At 34.6% G+C, this 15,734-nt stretch overlaps 1 protein-coding gene across 2 annotated transcripts in view; it reads left to right on the top strand.

Annotated features, from left to right (window-relative positions):
• XRCC4 (X-ray repair cross complementing 4) overlaps positions 1 to 15,734 on the top strand; it is a 251,614-nt gene that overhangs the window by 1,758 nt on the left and 234,122 nt on the right. For both annotated transcript variants that reach the window (XR_013966814.1, XM_080803450.1), the window contains exon 2: positions 10,293 to 10,441. Coding sequence is in view for 1 of the 2 variants with exons in the window: in XM_080803450.1 (XP_080659576.1) it covers positions 10,303 to 10,441 (139 nt within the window). In the remaining variant the exon portion in view is untranslated. The remainder of the gene's footprint in view (positions 1 to 10,292; positions 10,442 to 15,734) is intronic.

Below are 15,734 nucleotides of genomic sequence, written 5' to 3'. Positions count from 1 at the left end.
ATTACTCCAAAATAAAAAGTTTATTAGAAGAAATGTAACATTACTTCTTTGCGTAAAACCATTTTATGACTTCTCATTTGAATAATGATAAAAGCTAACATCTTGACATGGGCTTACAAAACTCTACATGATCTGTTTCCCTATTACCTCCCTGACTTCAGCCCTTTGTATGCTCTCCCATCACTCTGTCGTAGCCATATTGGCTTCCTTGTTTCTTAAGCCCACTTCTGCCTTAGGGCCTTTGCACTGGCTGCTTCATCAGCTTGGAATGATTTTCCCCAGATATCCTCACAACTGATCTTCATGTATGTGCTCAAACATCACATTTTCAATAAAGCCTACCTCAACCTCCTATTTAAAATTGCAGGTTTGCAGCTATCCCCCTTTCCCCCACTGGCCTCTGTACTCCCAGTTTTCTATATCCTGTCTTATCTTCTCCCTTCTCCCTTGACTCTAGCACTTATCACCATACTATATATTTTACATATTTATTATGTGGTTTTTTTTCATTGTTGGTCTCCAAAGGAAAGAGTTGTTACCTGTTTTGTTTCCTTATGCCAAATTCTAAAGCACTATCTGATGCATAGAAGTGCACATGTTTTGGTTGAGTGAATGAATTTGACTTGGTATTTGAATTTAGTCATCCTTAATTTGCAGTCATTGTGAGACATTGAATTATTTATGGTTTCCAGGTATTATGCTGTTTCTTGCCTCCAAGCCTTTGCTCATGCAGGGTCTTCTGCATGGGGTGCCTTTTCCTGTCTCTTTCCTTTTCACCTTTTAAGATTCATATCAGGTGTAACTCAGAGAAGCCTTCCCTGAAATGTTAGGCTGGCTTCCCTGAAATGTCCATGAACTCTTGAGAGGAGATACCATCCCGCCTCTGCACTTTACAAGCTTGTAAAATAATTATTTTGGGGTGTTTTTTATTTCACTAGAGAGATCAGAATGTGTCTTACTCATTCTGGGGATATCAAAGCCTGGTATGTAGGAAGCGGTCGTGAATGTTTTAATGCATTAATGGCATGACCAAAGTCACTTAGCTATGAAGCAGTAGAGTTTTGATTTCAAGCTGACTCTCTTGGGTGGTATATAATCAGTGGTATAAAATCAGCTATACCTTGTTCTCTAGGAAAAAGGTGGCTGTCCTTAAAATAATAGAAGGATCGTTTTTATACAGGTAGGAGGTAGTTAATCATTTTATAGTCCAGGGCAGTTTGTTCCTTGTCATTTGTGAAGCTGCCAGCGCTGATGAGAACATGAGTTGTGCTTTTTTTCCTAAGACATTGGCTGAAATGAACAGAGGGTTATTATAGTCATTATAGTCAGCAGTTTTTAATGTTGGTGAGATGGGGCTCTTTTTAGAAGAACACCCTTGAGACTTCTGTTGCCTCAAAGGGGGAAATCCATGCTAGAATTCCAAAATGCTCATGAGGCATCCATACTTTTGGTAGATGCCAGTACTGCCAATAGCTTAAAATTAAACTTTTGATTGTGTGCCATTGGGAAATCCCAGGCTATTTTCAAGATATTGCAAAGATTTTTCTCACAGTGATATGGAAATTTGTGGTTAAGGTTGAGTTAAAGATAATTAGTTTGTTAACATAATTTCTGATACTTGGCACAAAACCTAGGTAATTTTGTATTTAAAACACTGTAATTGTAAATTGTAAATAATGAACCAGGCTTCTAACTACCTTTCATGGTAAACATTTTGAATTTAAACTGTCCTCTGAATATTATCATCATCGTTGTAGTCCATAAACCAATCTTTTTATAATGTTGCATAGCCTTCAGGACTAACAGAAAAGGAAATAATCTATGACTATAAATTCTGAAAAGGCTTCAGCAGCTTTCAACCCCAACAATGAGGTTGAAAATTGTGATTAGGCTTGGGATTAAGTAATCAAAAGCAGCTCTTGCTAAATTTGTGCCTTGTTTCTTTGAACTTTACTAACCCTGTAAAAGGGTCCAAAATGTTGAAATAAGCAAGAAAGTCAATCAGGTCTTTGTGTGAGAAGATGCTGTTGAATAAAGAAAGACCTTGCTCAACTGGAACAGAAGCAAGTGGCTGCTAAGAAATAAGATGCAGCCATTGTTGAGGAGACTCATCAAAGTCTTGACAGTATAAATATTGACATGCTGAGATATGTCAATATTTACCATGGAATTTGGAAGTTGCCAAGTTCCTGTTTAAGAAATGTGACCCTAGCATTGAACACAGTATATCAATAAATAAGGAACATGTCCAATGAACAGCTGCTCAGAGAAAGTAGGATAACATCTGTCTAAACTTTGGAGCATTTAAAGTTGAATTAAAAAAATTTATTGACAGTTCTTTGGTAATTTATAGGTGGATGCTTATATAACATAGTGCACTAATATAGTTCCATATGGGGTCTTACGTGTTTTTAAAAAAATGACAGCATGGTTGCAATTTATAATTTTGTAAAATCTATAAACTCAATAAAAAAACTCTTGCCTTAATCCTGTGTTTAGGAACGAACCTCATCATTTTACATATTATTCTTACAAAAATTGGCTCAACTCAAGACTTAGATATTACTTTTGGGAACCAAAGTTTATGCTCTGAGAATTGAGCAATAGAGAAAGCATAATAAGTTCCTGAAGTTTAAATGTGGTAAGATTTGTTCTGATTTTTTGATAGTTGTATCTCAGAAGAAAATGAGTGGATTAAAGGGCGAGTAAAGTTGATATGTTTGGTTGAATATCGCAGATTACCACTGTTAATTCCCATATGGATATCACTGTAATAGAGCATTTGATGCAAAGTAAAGACACATTTGAAGCTTTTATATCAAGTCACTGGAACCATACAAACAGTCTTAACATCTGTTTTGCAGACGTCTAGAAGGTTAAACTGAGCATTCTTTGAATGATGGTCCTAAAACAGTCCTAGAAGAGCTTTAACCATGAGTGTCAGGACTAGTCCTCTCATTGCTTCTTTTCTAATAACAGAGACTGATGGCTTTTGTATAGCAATCTAATTGTTTAACCACATCACACTCCTAAGTTTATATTGAGAAGAATGGATGGAAAGTATAGTTGAGGTCATATATTCTGCCAGGAGCTACATTTATTTCTATAAATATCTTATAAACATGAAAAAATGAATTGTATTAGAGGTTCATAAAAGGCTTTTAATGTATTGTTTTGAGTATATTAAAGATGGAAGAGAAAGAAACAGTTTTAAAATGTAAATTGATTGGGTCCCTCTTTTAGAGCACATTTGCCAATATTTTGAGGTAAGCTGTTGAGTTTTAAGGAGAAAACATTACACTTTTAATTAATGCTTTTAAAACTTGGAAAGCATCTTTTTTGCCGTGTAACCAAGACTTGAAACTTTGTTTTGAATAGACATTTCTTTTTTTTTCCCCCAGAATCATTAGGGCCTTCTGGAAAATATTCACCAGTTGTCTTCTTGAACCACCTGTTACCAGTTATTTATCATGTAGCGATAACAAAGTTGCCCAGTGCTTCAAATGTCATGTGCTTTAGAACTGATGAGAGTGAGCTGAAAATTGAAATTATTGAGCTGAAAATGTGAAACTTCCTGTTTGGTGTTGAATGTTATGAGTTTAATGTAGTGTTTCCCAAAGTTTGGTACTCATGCCACTAACAAAATATACACATTGCAGGTACTATGAGATAATTGAGGTTTAGAGAATTAAATAATTTTCTGAAGTCCACACAACCACGGAATGATAGTGAGGATTTCATACTGAGGTTTGACTGATTCAAAAGCCTGAAACAGAGTAGCTTAAACAGAAAAGAACTTCTTGGCCTCATACCTAAAACATCTATGGTTAGATCTAGATTCTGGTTTTGCTGGAATCAGACCTGAGCTGCTGTGCACACCTCTGTTTCACTTTCTGCTCTGTTGGTTTTGTTGTCAGCAGCTTCAGGCTCACAGTGTTACAGCATCAAATCCAGTAGAGAAGATTCTATATTCTTAAGTCTTGGAATTAGGCTTTACTGGTCTTAGTTGTCCTAACTTGAGTCGTGTGCTCATCTCTGTGTCAGTCACCAGTGCATCTCATACCAGTATTTCAGGTGTAGTGATGATCAGATAAAAACTATTTAACCAAAGAGCCAACACTGAGCTAAGTATTTCCTAAATAGGCTCCTAAGTTTTAAGGTGTTGAATTATGTATTTGAATTATATATTTATGAACACATTTATCATAGATGACTTTGTCTCTTTTTATCAAGGTACCCTATAACAATATAATCAGCTTGGTGGTCAAATAATGCTGAGGGAACTATTTTCTTTTTATTCATTTTATTGTAGAAAATTTCAAACATATAAAGGTAGAGAGAACACAGTGGATTCCTGTGTACCCATCACATAGCACGATTATCAGCTCGTGAATCTTTTGCTTTTATCTTGGAACATCCTCTCACTAGAGTCCAAAATATGTTTAGGGATGTGCTTGAAAATGACTTAAAGTAAAAAAATCACAGCATGGGAAATAAGTAGTAATTATTCACCCAGTTTGGAGTGTGTTGTTTATACTTATGTCTTTCAAACCATGTGAAATTGCCATTTTTTGGTAGGTTAAACATTGTTAAATATGGGCAGTTTCTCATATTTCTTAAATATTTTTGAGTGGCTGAATTAGGTAATGTCACCAGTCGAGGATATGTTATAGGGTTCTTTTTTTTTTTTCAGGATTAACTTTTTTGTACCCCAATCTTAACATTCATCCCGTTTGCCATTAGAAATAGGTAGATAAGTGGGTACAGTTGTCAGTAAATGGTGGGTTTGTGAGTAGGGGAAAAAGTACAGTACAAGTCCTGTTTCTTTTTCATACAAGTGCTTTTAGTTACATTTCATTCTGAGGAGCACATTTTTCAGGTAGAAAAGACTGTATATACACTTAACTGATGGTATTTCACTCTTCTGAAATTAAAATACAAAAGAGATGTCAAAATTTCATGACTTACAAAATCATAATTACTAAATTCTTAATGAAAAAAGACTGTTGTTTAGCTAATGCTATATTTCAGGTATTATCTCTTCAGCTCTGTTAAGTGTCATTCTCACAGGAAACACTGCAATTAGGACTGAAGTGTTTTTGTGAAAGTTTAGAAAGTTTCCAAAATGATAAATATGCTCTCATCCTTTCTGCCAAGTTTATTGGTAATTAAGAGTGTCTACTTGATGAATAGAAAGGAAGTCCTGGAACTTTGGGTCTAATTTTCAGGGCATTTTGGATCTAGGTGTTAGATTTTATGTGGGAAATTTAGTCAAGCTATTTTATTATTTTAAAATACTTAGTTCATTGGGTAATGAAAAAAGAAAGAGGAAGTGAACTTTAAATGAATCACTGAAACTAATGATTATTAATGGTATTTGTAAAAGATAAGTAGAGGAAATGAGCAGTTATGCGATATTTGGAATGGCAATAGTTGGCATTCCACAGTCATAAGAGGTAGTTGAGAAGGGACTATGACCATGGCAAAGATGCTTTGATTTTTAGACGAATTTTATAGTTCTAATGCTTTATTCCTGAAGCATCAGACTGTTAACTTGACATCTAACGTGAACATTAGCTGTATTTTACAAGTTTTTGAACAAGATTATGTCCACCGTCTTAACTATATTTTACTCTGACTTTGGATGACCATCCATCCTAGTTTGTCTGAGTCTGGGAGGTTTCCTGGACATGGGACTTGCAATGTTGAAACCAAGAAAACCTCAGGGAAACCTGGACGGCTGGTCACCTTATTTTCATTTCTAAATTAATAGAATAGAGGCAATATTGACATGATTAGAAAAGTATTTAATAATACTATAAATTCTTTACCCTTAAAATTTAGATACTTGGAACTTGAAAATACAAATGCCAAGAAAGCATTTCTTCTATAGAAAGTTAGCTTGATATTTTTGTTTAATTGCTTTGGAAATTTAAAGTTAAATTGATTTTGTGGTCATTTAAGGAAAAAAAAAAACCTTAATTTACCCTTTAGTCAGATAACTCCGACCAGCAAGTTGACATGCTGTTAATGAAAATGATAGGAAAAAAATAATGAAAAGGCTAGGAATCAATTATTAATTTAAAACAAATTATCAGTGGGGGAATTCTGGGAAGATAAACATTAATAACCAATGCTTTTAAAAAATACTAAACAAATAGGAAAATCGTCATTTTCTTTGCACTTAGTTTTCTGAATTGTGTGATGTTTGTCTTATTAAAAGTAAATAGCCCAGTGGTTGTTGCATAACAATTTCTTTCCTTTTTATGTAGCAATCCATATGGTCTGACCCTTGAATTTTTATAATATGATAGAACTTTAAAAAAATTTATCACCAGGGCACCTGGGTGGCTCAGTGGGTTAAAGCCTCTGCCTTCGGCTCAGGTGGTCCTGGGATCGAGCCCCACATTGGGCTCTCTGCTAGGCAGGGAGCCTGCTTCCCTTCCTCTCTCTCTGCCTCTCTCTGCCTACTTGTGATCTCTCTCTGTCAAATAAATAAACAAAATCTTAAAAAAAAAAAAATTTATCACCATACTCCAATTTACAATTTACATTTTCTTTTCTTTTTTTAAGTAAGGTTTAACAAAATAATATCAGGAATCTAATTACAGGCTTAACTGTGCCGTGTGCTAATCTTTATTCTGAATTCACTTTAGGTATCAGCCTACTTTTATGAACAAGGGGCACTTAAGTTAATTGCTTCATTAGAAACATGCATTTAGTCCTTTCTGATCTGTAAGTACAACTCCTTGGCATAGCTGCAGAAGTTTGAACACCTGCAGCCCAAGCAGCTTGAAAAGAAGCCGTAACTTACTATAAAGGAAAATAAAAGAAGCTCAAGTTCAAAATGGTGTTATCAATGATATAGTGTTGTCACTAACTTGAGCTGACCTAAGAGAGTTGGCTTCTGCACTGCTCCTTATCAGCATCCAAAAGGGCATACAAAATTCTTTGTAAACTAATTTAAAAAGTGTCTTGTTTATTCAGAGGCAACTGTGAATGGTATTTGTTCAGAGTGTAGATCACATCAACTGCATACCAGCCAACAACTTATTTCTCTTCTAAGAAGGAAGCCAAGTATCAAAGACACAAAGTACTAAAGATAAGCTTCTCAATTCTCAACTGTTCTGAGCTCTCAATAAAGCTACTGAAATACAAATTGGGGTGGGACTCAACTGTTTCCACCTGCAGGCTTCTCTTAGATCCTTGGCTCTGGCTGGGAGAGGTGCCGATTCTAGTGCGACCTTTAGTGCCCTTAGAAAACGAAACACACGCTTTCTTATGGCCCTAATCAATCAATCCCTCTAAAGAAGATTGCAGCCCTTTCTTCAAGTATTTGGAGCAGAAAAACTATGGCTGACTATTCCCATTTACAGGGCTGCTGGAAGCAAAGAGATCATTGGTTTGCTCTTAGGATTCTTGAAAGACTGGCAAGTCATCCTTTTTCCTATTTTTGTGGTTGGTTCTTAGATATTTTGTATTTGATATTTAATGAGGGGGTGACTTCAGTAAGTAGAAGAATGAATTTCATTCAAAAGTCATTCAAATAATACATTATCAGGAAATTAAAACTCAGTTGATAGAGAGGAAAGCATCTGAGGCTACTGAGGCACAAAGTATTTTTAAGATACTGAGTGGTCACATTTGGGCTCTTAATGTTAAGTGCTTAAACATGACTCACAGGTAGTATCCAAAGTTTCAGATCTGAGTTTAGTGAAATAATGGAATCTTTAAAATAAAACAGTTTAATTTTAGCTGTGAGTACATAGAGTTGATCAGAAAACTGGAAAATACTTGAAACACAAATAATTCAAAGATGTTAAAACTAATCTGACCCCTAAATGTCTATTTAACATTACTGAGATTAAAGCCCTTTATGTCATTGTGAAAGTAGAATGAAGCATCTGGAATATTGAATTTTAAAACTGCTTTGTATAATTAGCAGTTTGTCACTTGTTTCAAATATGGTGAAAAATAGCAGTGAAACCAATTGCTGTTTTAGAGGAATTTTAAGTGCTGAGTTTTCCTTCCACAAAGTTACATTAATTGCTAACAATAGCCATGCTTCTTGAGACATATTTAAGAAGGAAAAACCTGTGCAAGTGTCTCTTTGTGTTTGTATATAAATTCTAGAGAGGCAAAAAGTGACCTTCAAAAGTAGTTTCTAGGGGCGCCTGGGTGGCTCAGTGGGTTAAAGCCTCTGCCTTCGGCTCAGGTCATGATCCCAGGGTCCTGTGATTGAGCCCCACACGGGGCTCTCTGCTCAGCAGGGAGCCTGCCTCCCTTCCTCTCTCTCTCTGCCTGCCTCTCTGCCTGCTTGTGATCTCTGTCTGTCAAATAAATAAATAAAATCTTAAAAAAAAAAAAAAAGTAATTTCTATTACCTCCCCCTCCGAAGTCATGGGTTTGGGGGCCTATTAGAATTATGTAAATCTCTATGTGTCTTTTTTGATGATTGGCATGGAAAAATAGTAATACACATTTCCCAGTAATTTTCAAATTTAAGGATTAACAGAGCATGTGGATAATTAACTGCATTAACACTTAATAGTGTTTTGATTAATTGATTTAAAAGAAATTTATTCACAAATGGAAAACACATTTCATAAGTAAGCATACTGAGGCAAAAAAGGCCTCAATGTAGGAAAAATTTTTCAGTAAATGAAATATGTAGAAATAATTACATTTTTTAGTGGGTGATGTAGTCAAACCTACACATTTACATATATATATATATATATTTTTTTTTAAGATTTCATTCATTTTTTTGACAGACAGAGATCACAAGTAGGCAGAGAGGCAGGCAGAGAGAGAGATGGGGAAGCAGGCTCCCTGCTGAACAGAGCACCCGAAGTGGGGCTTAATCCCAGGACCCTGGGATCATGACCTGAGCCAAACGCAGAGGCTTTAACCCACTGAGCTACCCAGGTGCCCCCACATTTACATATTTTTAACACATAAACATACTTAATTGGTGTGGCTGCAAGTATGATTATTTTAAAGCTTGATCTTTTGCTGGGAGGAATAATAAACATCTTCTGAGTACACTTTAGGTAGAAGTTAGAATTATTGTTAATTTACCAATTTGGAGGTATCTTACACTCTTAATTTTAGGTACTTTTTTTCTTTTATTCTGGAAATTGCCCTGCTTCCTTGTGCTTTTTACTGTTAAGGTAGAATAGCTCTAGCATTCTATAATTAAGCATCCCTCCCACTCCCAGAAGATAGAGATCTGTAGTAAGTTAGTTTTGTTTTGTGAAGAGCTGACAAAGTGAGTTGTTTTTATTTTCATATTCAGTTGTGTGAAGAGCTGACAAAGTGAGTTTTTCATATTCAGTTGTTTTTATTTTCAATTCAGCTGTTAATTGAGAAAAATAATATGCTTTATTTATGAAAATAATCTTAAATTGAGAAAGCAACTGATTTAAAAATTTGCTCTTGTTAAAACTTATTCAGTTGTCAGTGAAGTGCCAATTAATTTACTTTTGGATTTTTATAGCATATTTTATCTATCTATCTATCTATATATACTGGTCATATAAGTTGAAGCAATTTTATACTCTTTTCCCCAAATAAAAGATTAAAGAATTTTTTTTTTAGCTTTTTCAGGATTATCTAGGAAGAGATTCATGCTTTGTGATTAAAGAATAATTCTCTGTAGTTTTTCATCTTTGGAAGTTTATGCTTTGTTCCTGGCTTTGACTTTTTGTAATGTTTTTTCTTTGCATGTTTGTAACTTTTAGGGTATTTTTGTTCTGCATGTTAGCTTCTACAGCTTAAGCATCTCTTAATGAAGTGCACGTGGTCAAGGGATATTCCAGTATTAGAAAAAATACAGTTATTTGCTTTGAACCAAGTATATGTCGTACCACAGTTTGGTAAGTGAGGTCAGTCTGGGCAAGGTTCTAGAGTAAATTACCAGAAGAATGGTTTTTGAATTCATAGAAGAAGAACCTTGAATGATTAGAAATGAAATTGGGATCAGTAAGAAAAGTCTTTACTCTTCATATTGTTGGATATAGTCATTTTTTTTTTCAGCATTCAACTTGGGCAACTCATTTGCCATTTATGGACCTCTGTTTTTCTCATCTGTAAAAATTACAAATCAGTATTGAATAGAACTATGATTTACTGAGTTTTGTGGTTGGCTAGCTATTGCATGTGTTTTTTTTTTTTGTTTTGTTTTGTTTTACTTATTTCCGTGGTGCTTTGTGTAGCTGAGAGACCAATATACAAAGCATCACTATTTGATAGTTTCTTGCAAAAATACTAATTTTATTCTTTTATAACAGGTGACCAGAAATGGAGAGAAAAGTAAGCAGAATCTGTCTTGCTTCTGAACCTGATATAATTCATTTTCTACAAGTGGCTTGGGAGAAAACACTAGGATCTGGTTTTGTTATTACACTTACTGATGGTCAGTCAGCATGGACCGGGACAGGTAATATTCAAAGCAAATTCTTTTAAAAATAAAATTTTGATAATGTGCTGTTCTTCAGTCCTCAGTGACAATTCGGAATTAAGGTATTTCTTTAGTAGATTCTGGGTAAAATTTATATGACTGCTGTACTTATTGCTCTCTAATATACGTGTGGATTTATAATATTTAATGCCAATTTCTATAATGAATAGAAGGATAGAGAAATAAGCATGTGCCCCAGGTTACAGTTGAATCTTCACACTTGGGCTGGTCAGGGTTTTTAAATGATCTCTTTATACAAAACGTAGATAGTACTTTATACACTTCTTTTTTTTTTCCCCCAAGACCCCAGGGAAATATTGGGAGGCATAGGGAGGTGGTTTAGCTGGGCCAAAGGATGGTGCTAGCTTGGTGGAGTGGGGTGGTGGTGATTTTCTTTTTATTTCAGACACTTACCTTGTTTGAATTATTTTCTAGTGAACAAGTATTACATTTGTAACAAAAACAAAACAGTTTTAGAGATTTTGTAAACCAAGGTTCAAATCTTCATTGGGATTTTGGCTTTTATTTCATGAAATAGACTGAATCTTTTGTGTCTCTCACAGTACTCTTTTAAAAAGCCTAATGGCCCAGAAATTATGGAACATGGCAGGTGTAAAGTGAAAATATACAGAATTATGTTTTGCTCATGTGGTGAAGTTTTCATGCTCTTCTAAAACATTTTTTGAAACATTTTAGAAACTGTCTACAGTTATGCAACAGTCATTTCTAGAGTTATGTTGTAAATTATGTTTTAGGTAAAATAATTTTGTCATGTCAATTTACATGCCATTTATATGTTCTATTAATTTTGAAATATTTCCCTTAAACTTGTTACTATAATTATTATATCATTTTTTAAAATTACATAGTGAAGTTTTGTTTTTTGGATATTACAAATTCTGTTACACAGTACAGTCACACTGAACTTATACTTGCAGGGTTTTTAAAAAAAAAACTCTTATGACAGAGAGCAAGGAATGCTGGTTTAAGTATTAATGAAATAGAGAAATTTCAAGGATAATGTTTGCAGTACCTATTATGGCATATATTTAAGCTGTAAACTTCTATGTAAGAGAAACCAGTCACTGCTTGGTTGTTACCGTGGAGGAGTGGAAGAGAATTTTTCAGGTTAGCTCTATGCATGCTAGTATACCCAGGTGGCAATAGCTCTGTTTTGGAAAGGGGGTGCACATGGCTGAAGATAATGGCAGTAGGTTAATGCCAGTTGTCTGGAGAGAAGAGGAGTTCCAACCAAACAGCCCAGGAGGCAGATCCTAGGTGAAATGGTTTCTTGTATGTAAGGAATACTGTATTTATAACTTAGATGTTCCCAACTGACAAATAGCTTATTGTGTATAATGAGTTATGATTAGACAGATGACCTTGAGATGCTATGTTGTTTGCATTTTTTTTTCCATTAAGGATTGGGGATAAAAGAATACACTGATTAATTTTTAAATCAACCAGAAATTTACGCTGAATTTACATTTATGGAGCAATTTGTGTATGCCATAATGTGCTGGCAGTTGTTCTTAATATTATTATTATTATTATGAATATTGTTTCACTAGATTCATTAGGAGCAAGGAATGCATCTGATTTGTCTGTCATTCATTCTTTATAGGTACCTAGACCAGTGCCTGGGACCTCCATGTTCAATAGATATTCTTTGAAAGGATGCCTCAAATGTATAGAACTTTTTAGGAAAAAAGAAAGTGAACCATTTATTTTAGAATTAGCATTTTTGATGAAAACTCCAGTTTCATATTTATTTATCGTTGGCATTGATCAGAAATATAGTATGCTTTGCCATTTGTTTTTTAGCTAATGAATAACGTGAGCAAAATGTGATAGAAAACTTCATATCCTTTGTTGTGTTGTTAAAATTTGGTTTGCTTACTAACCAGGCTTTCAGACAGAAAATTTTACAGTGCACCATATATGGTTGTTTTATTTCCAAGGATAGTAAAGTTTTGAAACTCACAAATGTTTTATATATCTTTCATTATTCATTTCTATTTTCTTGTATAAATTTCAGGGACTAAGTATCAAACCAAATAATATAACATTGTTTCCATGGTTAGTTGAAACTTATTACAGGAATATGATTTGGCTTGGCACTTTATAGATAGACAATAACATGATTAAGAACATTGAAACAATTACATAATTGAAACATGAAAATGGATTTCCTTCCTATACCTCATCCTGTTTTTTTGTACAACTTTTTGATTGCTGCAACCTTCAATTTGGATAATTTTTTTTCTCTTTTCATTTGAGTAAAATTAAAAGGATGTGGGGTTCCTTTTAATCTCCCACACACTAAATTCACTGATTTCTTTTCCATTAGTAATGTTTTATCTAATGAGTGTTTTGAGGTCTAATTATCATGTGGTTTATCATCACTTCAACATTATAGAGGGTTGTATCGCACAGTTAAGTCACAAAGTAGTTTAATGATTGATGACTATTATATGAACTTTATAAATCTATCAGCACTAAGAAACTTACCCATCTCTGAAGTAGTTCACTGAAAAGTAAACTTTATTGATACATTTATTTATTTATTTTTAAAGATTTTATTTATTTATTTGACAGACGGAGATCACAAGTAGGCAGAGAAGCAGGCAGAGAGAGAGGAGGAAGCAGGCTCCCCGCTGAGCAGAGAGCCCAATAAGGGGCTGGATCCCAGGACCCTGGGATCATGACTTGAGCCAAAAGGCAGAGGCTTTAACCCACTGAGCCACCCAGGCGCCCCTATTAATACATTTATTATCAAGTAATTATATTCATTTATATTTGTTCTAACCATTGATATTTGGTGACCTATATGGAGATTACGTGTCAGAGTACAGGGGAAAAGGATTTTTAATAAATGCAGTGAAGTAGGTCCATGATGTGATACCAACAAGATCTGTAAAGGGATGCTAAGGCTGTCATTAAAGCACCAACACAAACTTAGGTTATGCATAGTCTTCGGTTCATTATCCGTAAAGATTCAAAAGAAAAAATCTTTCATTGCTTACATCTTCATCTACCCACAAATAGTGTTAAAATGATGCTTTCTTGGATCCTATGTATCTGAGAATAATTCCTTGGTTTTTGGTCATGTTGGCCTGCTTACTTTTTATGCTATTATTATGTGGTTCAGCTGTATCCTTGCTGAATTTTATTATTTCCATGGCTTTTATTTCTGGTCACCAGAGTTTTTGGAGCAGTGAGTGCTTACAGCTGTGCTTCTTCCAGATGTTCTTAGCACAGAATTCAAAACCAGTGACTGAGTTGTTTTTCCAGAGCTGAAGTTCTGAATATGCAGTCAAAATTTCACATTTACTGTTAGTGGAAATATTTAAGTAAATTTTTTTCTTAATTTTTTCTCACAGTGTTTAAAGGGAAGTATAAATAGAAAATTTTCTTTCATATTTTTTTCCTCTTAAAAATGAAATATTCCATAATAATAGAACAGCATTCACAGATGGTATAATGTAAGAGAATATCTAAGATGTCAACACTTGAATTAGGCTGCATGAGGCTGGAATTTCTGTCTTTTAAACTTTTGTATCCTTGGTGCCTAGAAGAGTACTTAGAACATAGTAGATACTGAGTAAGCATTGTTTTAAGTAAGTGAATTAAACCGATAGATGCAATGAAATATTTTCAGATATGTATCTTTTCATTTTATTGAAATTTAGAATGCTTTTCACTGGATATTTTATCAATAGGTATCCTTTCTTTCTTTCTTTCTTTTTTTAAAAGATTTTATTTATTTATTTGAGAAAGAGATAGAGGGAGAGAGAGCGTGAGCAACAGAAATAGGGAGAAGCAGGCTCCCCACTGAGCAGGGAGCTTAATTTGGGCCTCGATTCCAGGACCCTAGGATCATGACCTGAGCTGAAGGCAGACGCTTAACTGACTGAGCCAACCCAGGTGCCCTCTTTTGTGTTTTCTGTAGTTACATTAAAGATGGTTTCCACAGATTTATTTCCTGTTCTCTGTGAAATATTTTCACTTCTTAGGTATTTATAACTCTTCAGAATTACCGAACATAAAATATGAAATTATTCCTTAACTAGGAAGAATTAGTCTTTTTATTTTTGTTTCTGTATCTTTTTTTTTTTTCCCCAGAAGCGCTATTAGGGTAACTAAAACATCACTAGATTTGATAAATAGATTTGATAGTGGTGATCATCTTAAATATGCATCTGCTTCAGAGAGAGACAAGATATATGAAAGGATTTTTAGAAGCTGTAAAATCAAATAAAGAATATAAAAGTTTTTGTTCGTACCTTTTTTCGACATCTGTTTTGAGATTCATATTTCACTATCAGAAATGACCAAAAGTGGATGATGAAAAATATATGGATATGTTTCAAAATTCTCTTCCTCTTTGCCTGTCATGGGGCTTCCAGACGTACTTGATAGCATACAGACCAAAGGTATGAAAAAAAGTGTTATATTTTTAGGGTTTCTTTCGTCAAGCTTTCATTAATTTCTGTAGTATATACTATTGTTTTTTAATACAGTGGAAGGAAATAGTTTTTCCAGTGTCCCCTATCTGCCTCACCACAAAACCAAACAACCAAGAGACCATAAGTTTGAATCCCAGTTTGACCACTTAATCTATTCTGTGACTGTAGACCATTACTTGATCTGAGCATCAATTTTATCATTTGAAACATCTTTCAGTGTTACAAGGAATAAAATAGATAAATGTAACCTTTAAATATAAAAGTATAGAACCACATGAGTCTTTCATCATTGTATTAGCCTGAATTGACACAGGCAACCACCCGACCACACACATGCATTCCAAACAAATGTTAGACTAAATCTTGTAATTTTAAAAGCAAACAGACCCATTGCAGTTTGGGGATGTAAGAAAGGGAACCCTCCAGGTGCCATCTGTGAAAAGGTATCTAAAAACCAAAGTGGTTAATGGGAGCTAAAGCTTAACTTTAGGTTCATGGAATAGCTGAACTGTGATTGTAATACCTAAGTGGAGTGGAATGTTGAGACGGCAGGCCTCTTAAGGAACTGGAACTGAGCTCCCAGTGTTAAGAAAGGAAACTGGGGGACGCCTGGGTGGCTCAGTCATTAAGCATCTGCCTTCAGATTGGGTCATGATCTCAGGGTCCTGGGTTCGAGTCCTGCATCAGGCTCCTCCTCAGTGGGGAGCCTGCCTCTCCCTCTGCCCTCCCCCCTGCTTGTGTGCATTCTCTCTCTCTCTCAAATAAATAAAATAAAATCTTTAAGAAAAAAAAAAGGAAACTGA

Source organism: Martes martes (genome assembly GCF_963455335.1).
Source record: "Martes martes genome assembly, chromosome: 5".
NCBI lineage: Eukaryota > Metazoa > Chordata > Mammalia > Carnivora > Mustelidae > Martes > Martes martes.
This window is presented reverse-complemented; position numbering and strand designations above follow the sequence as displayed.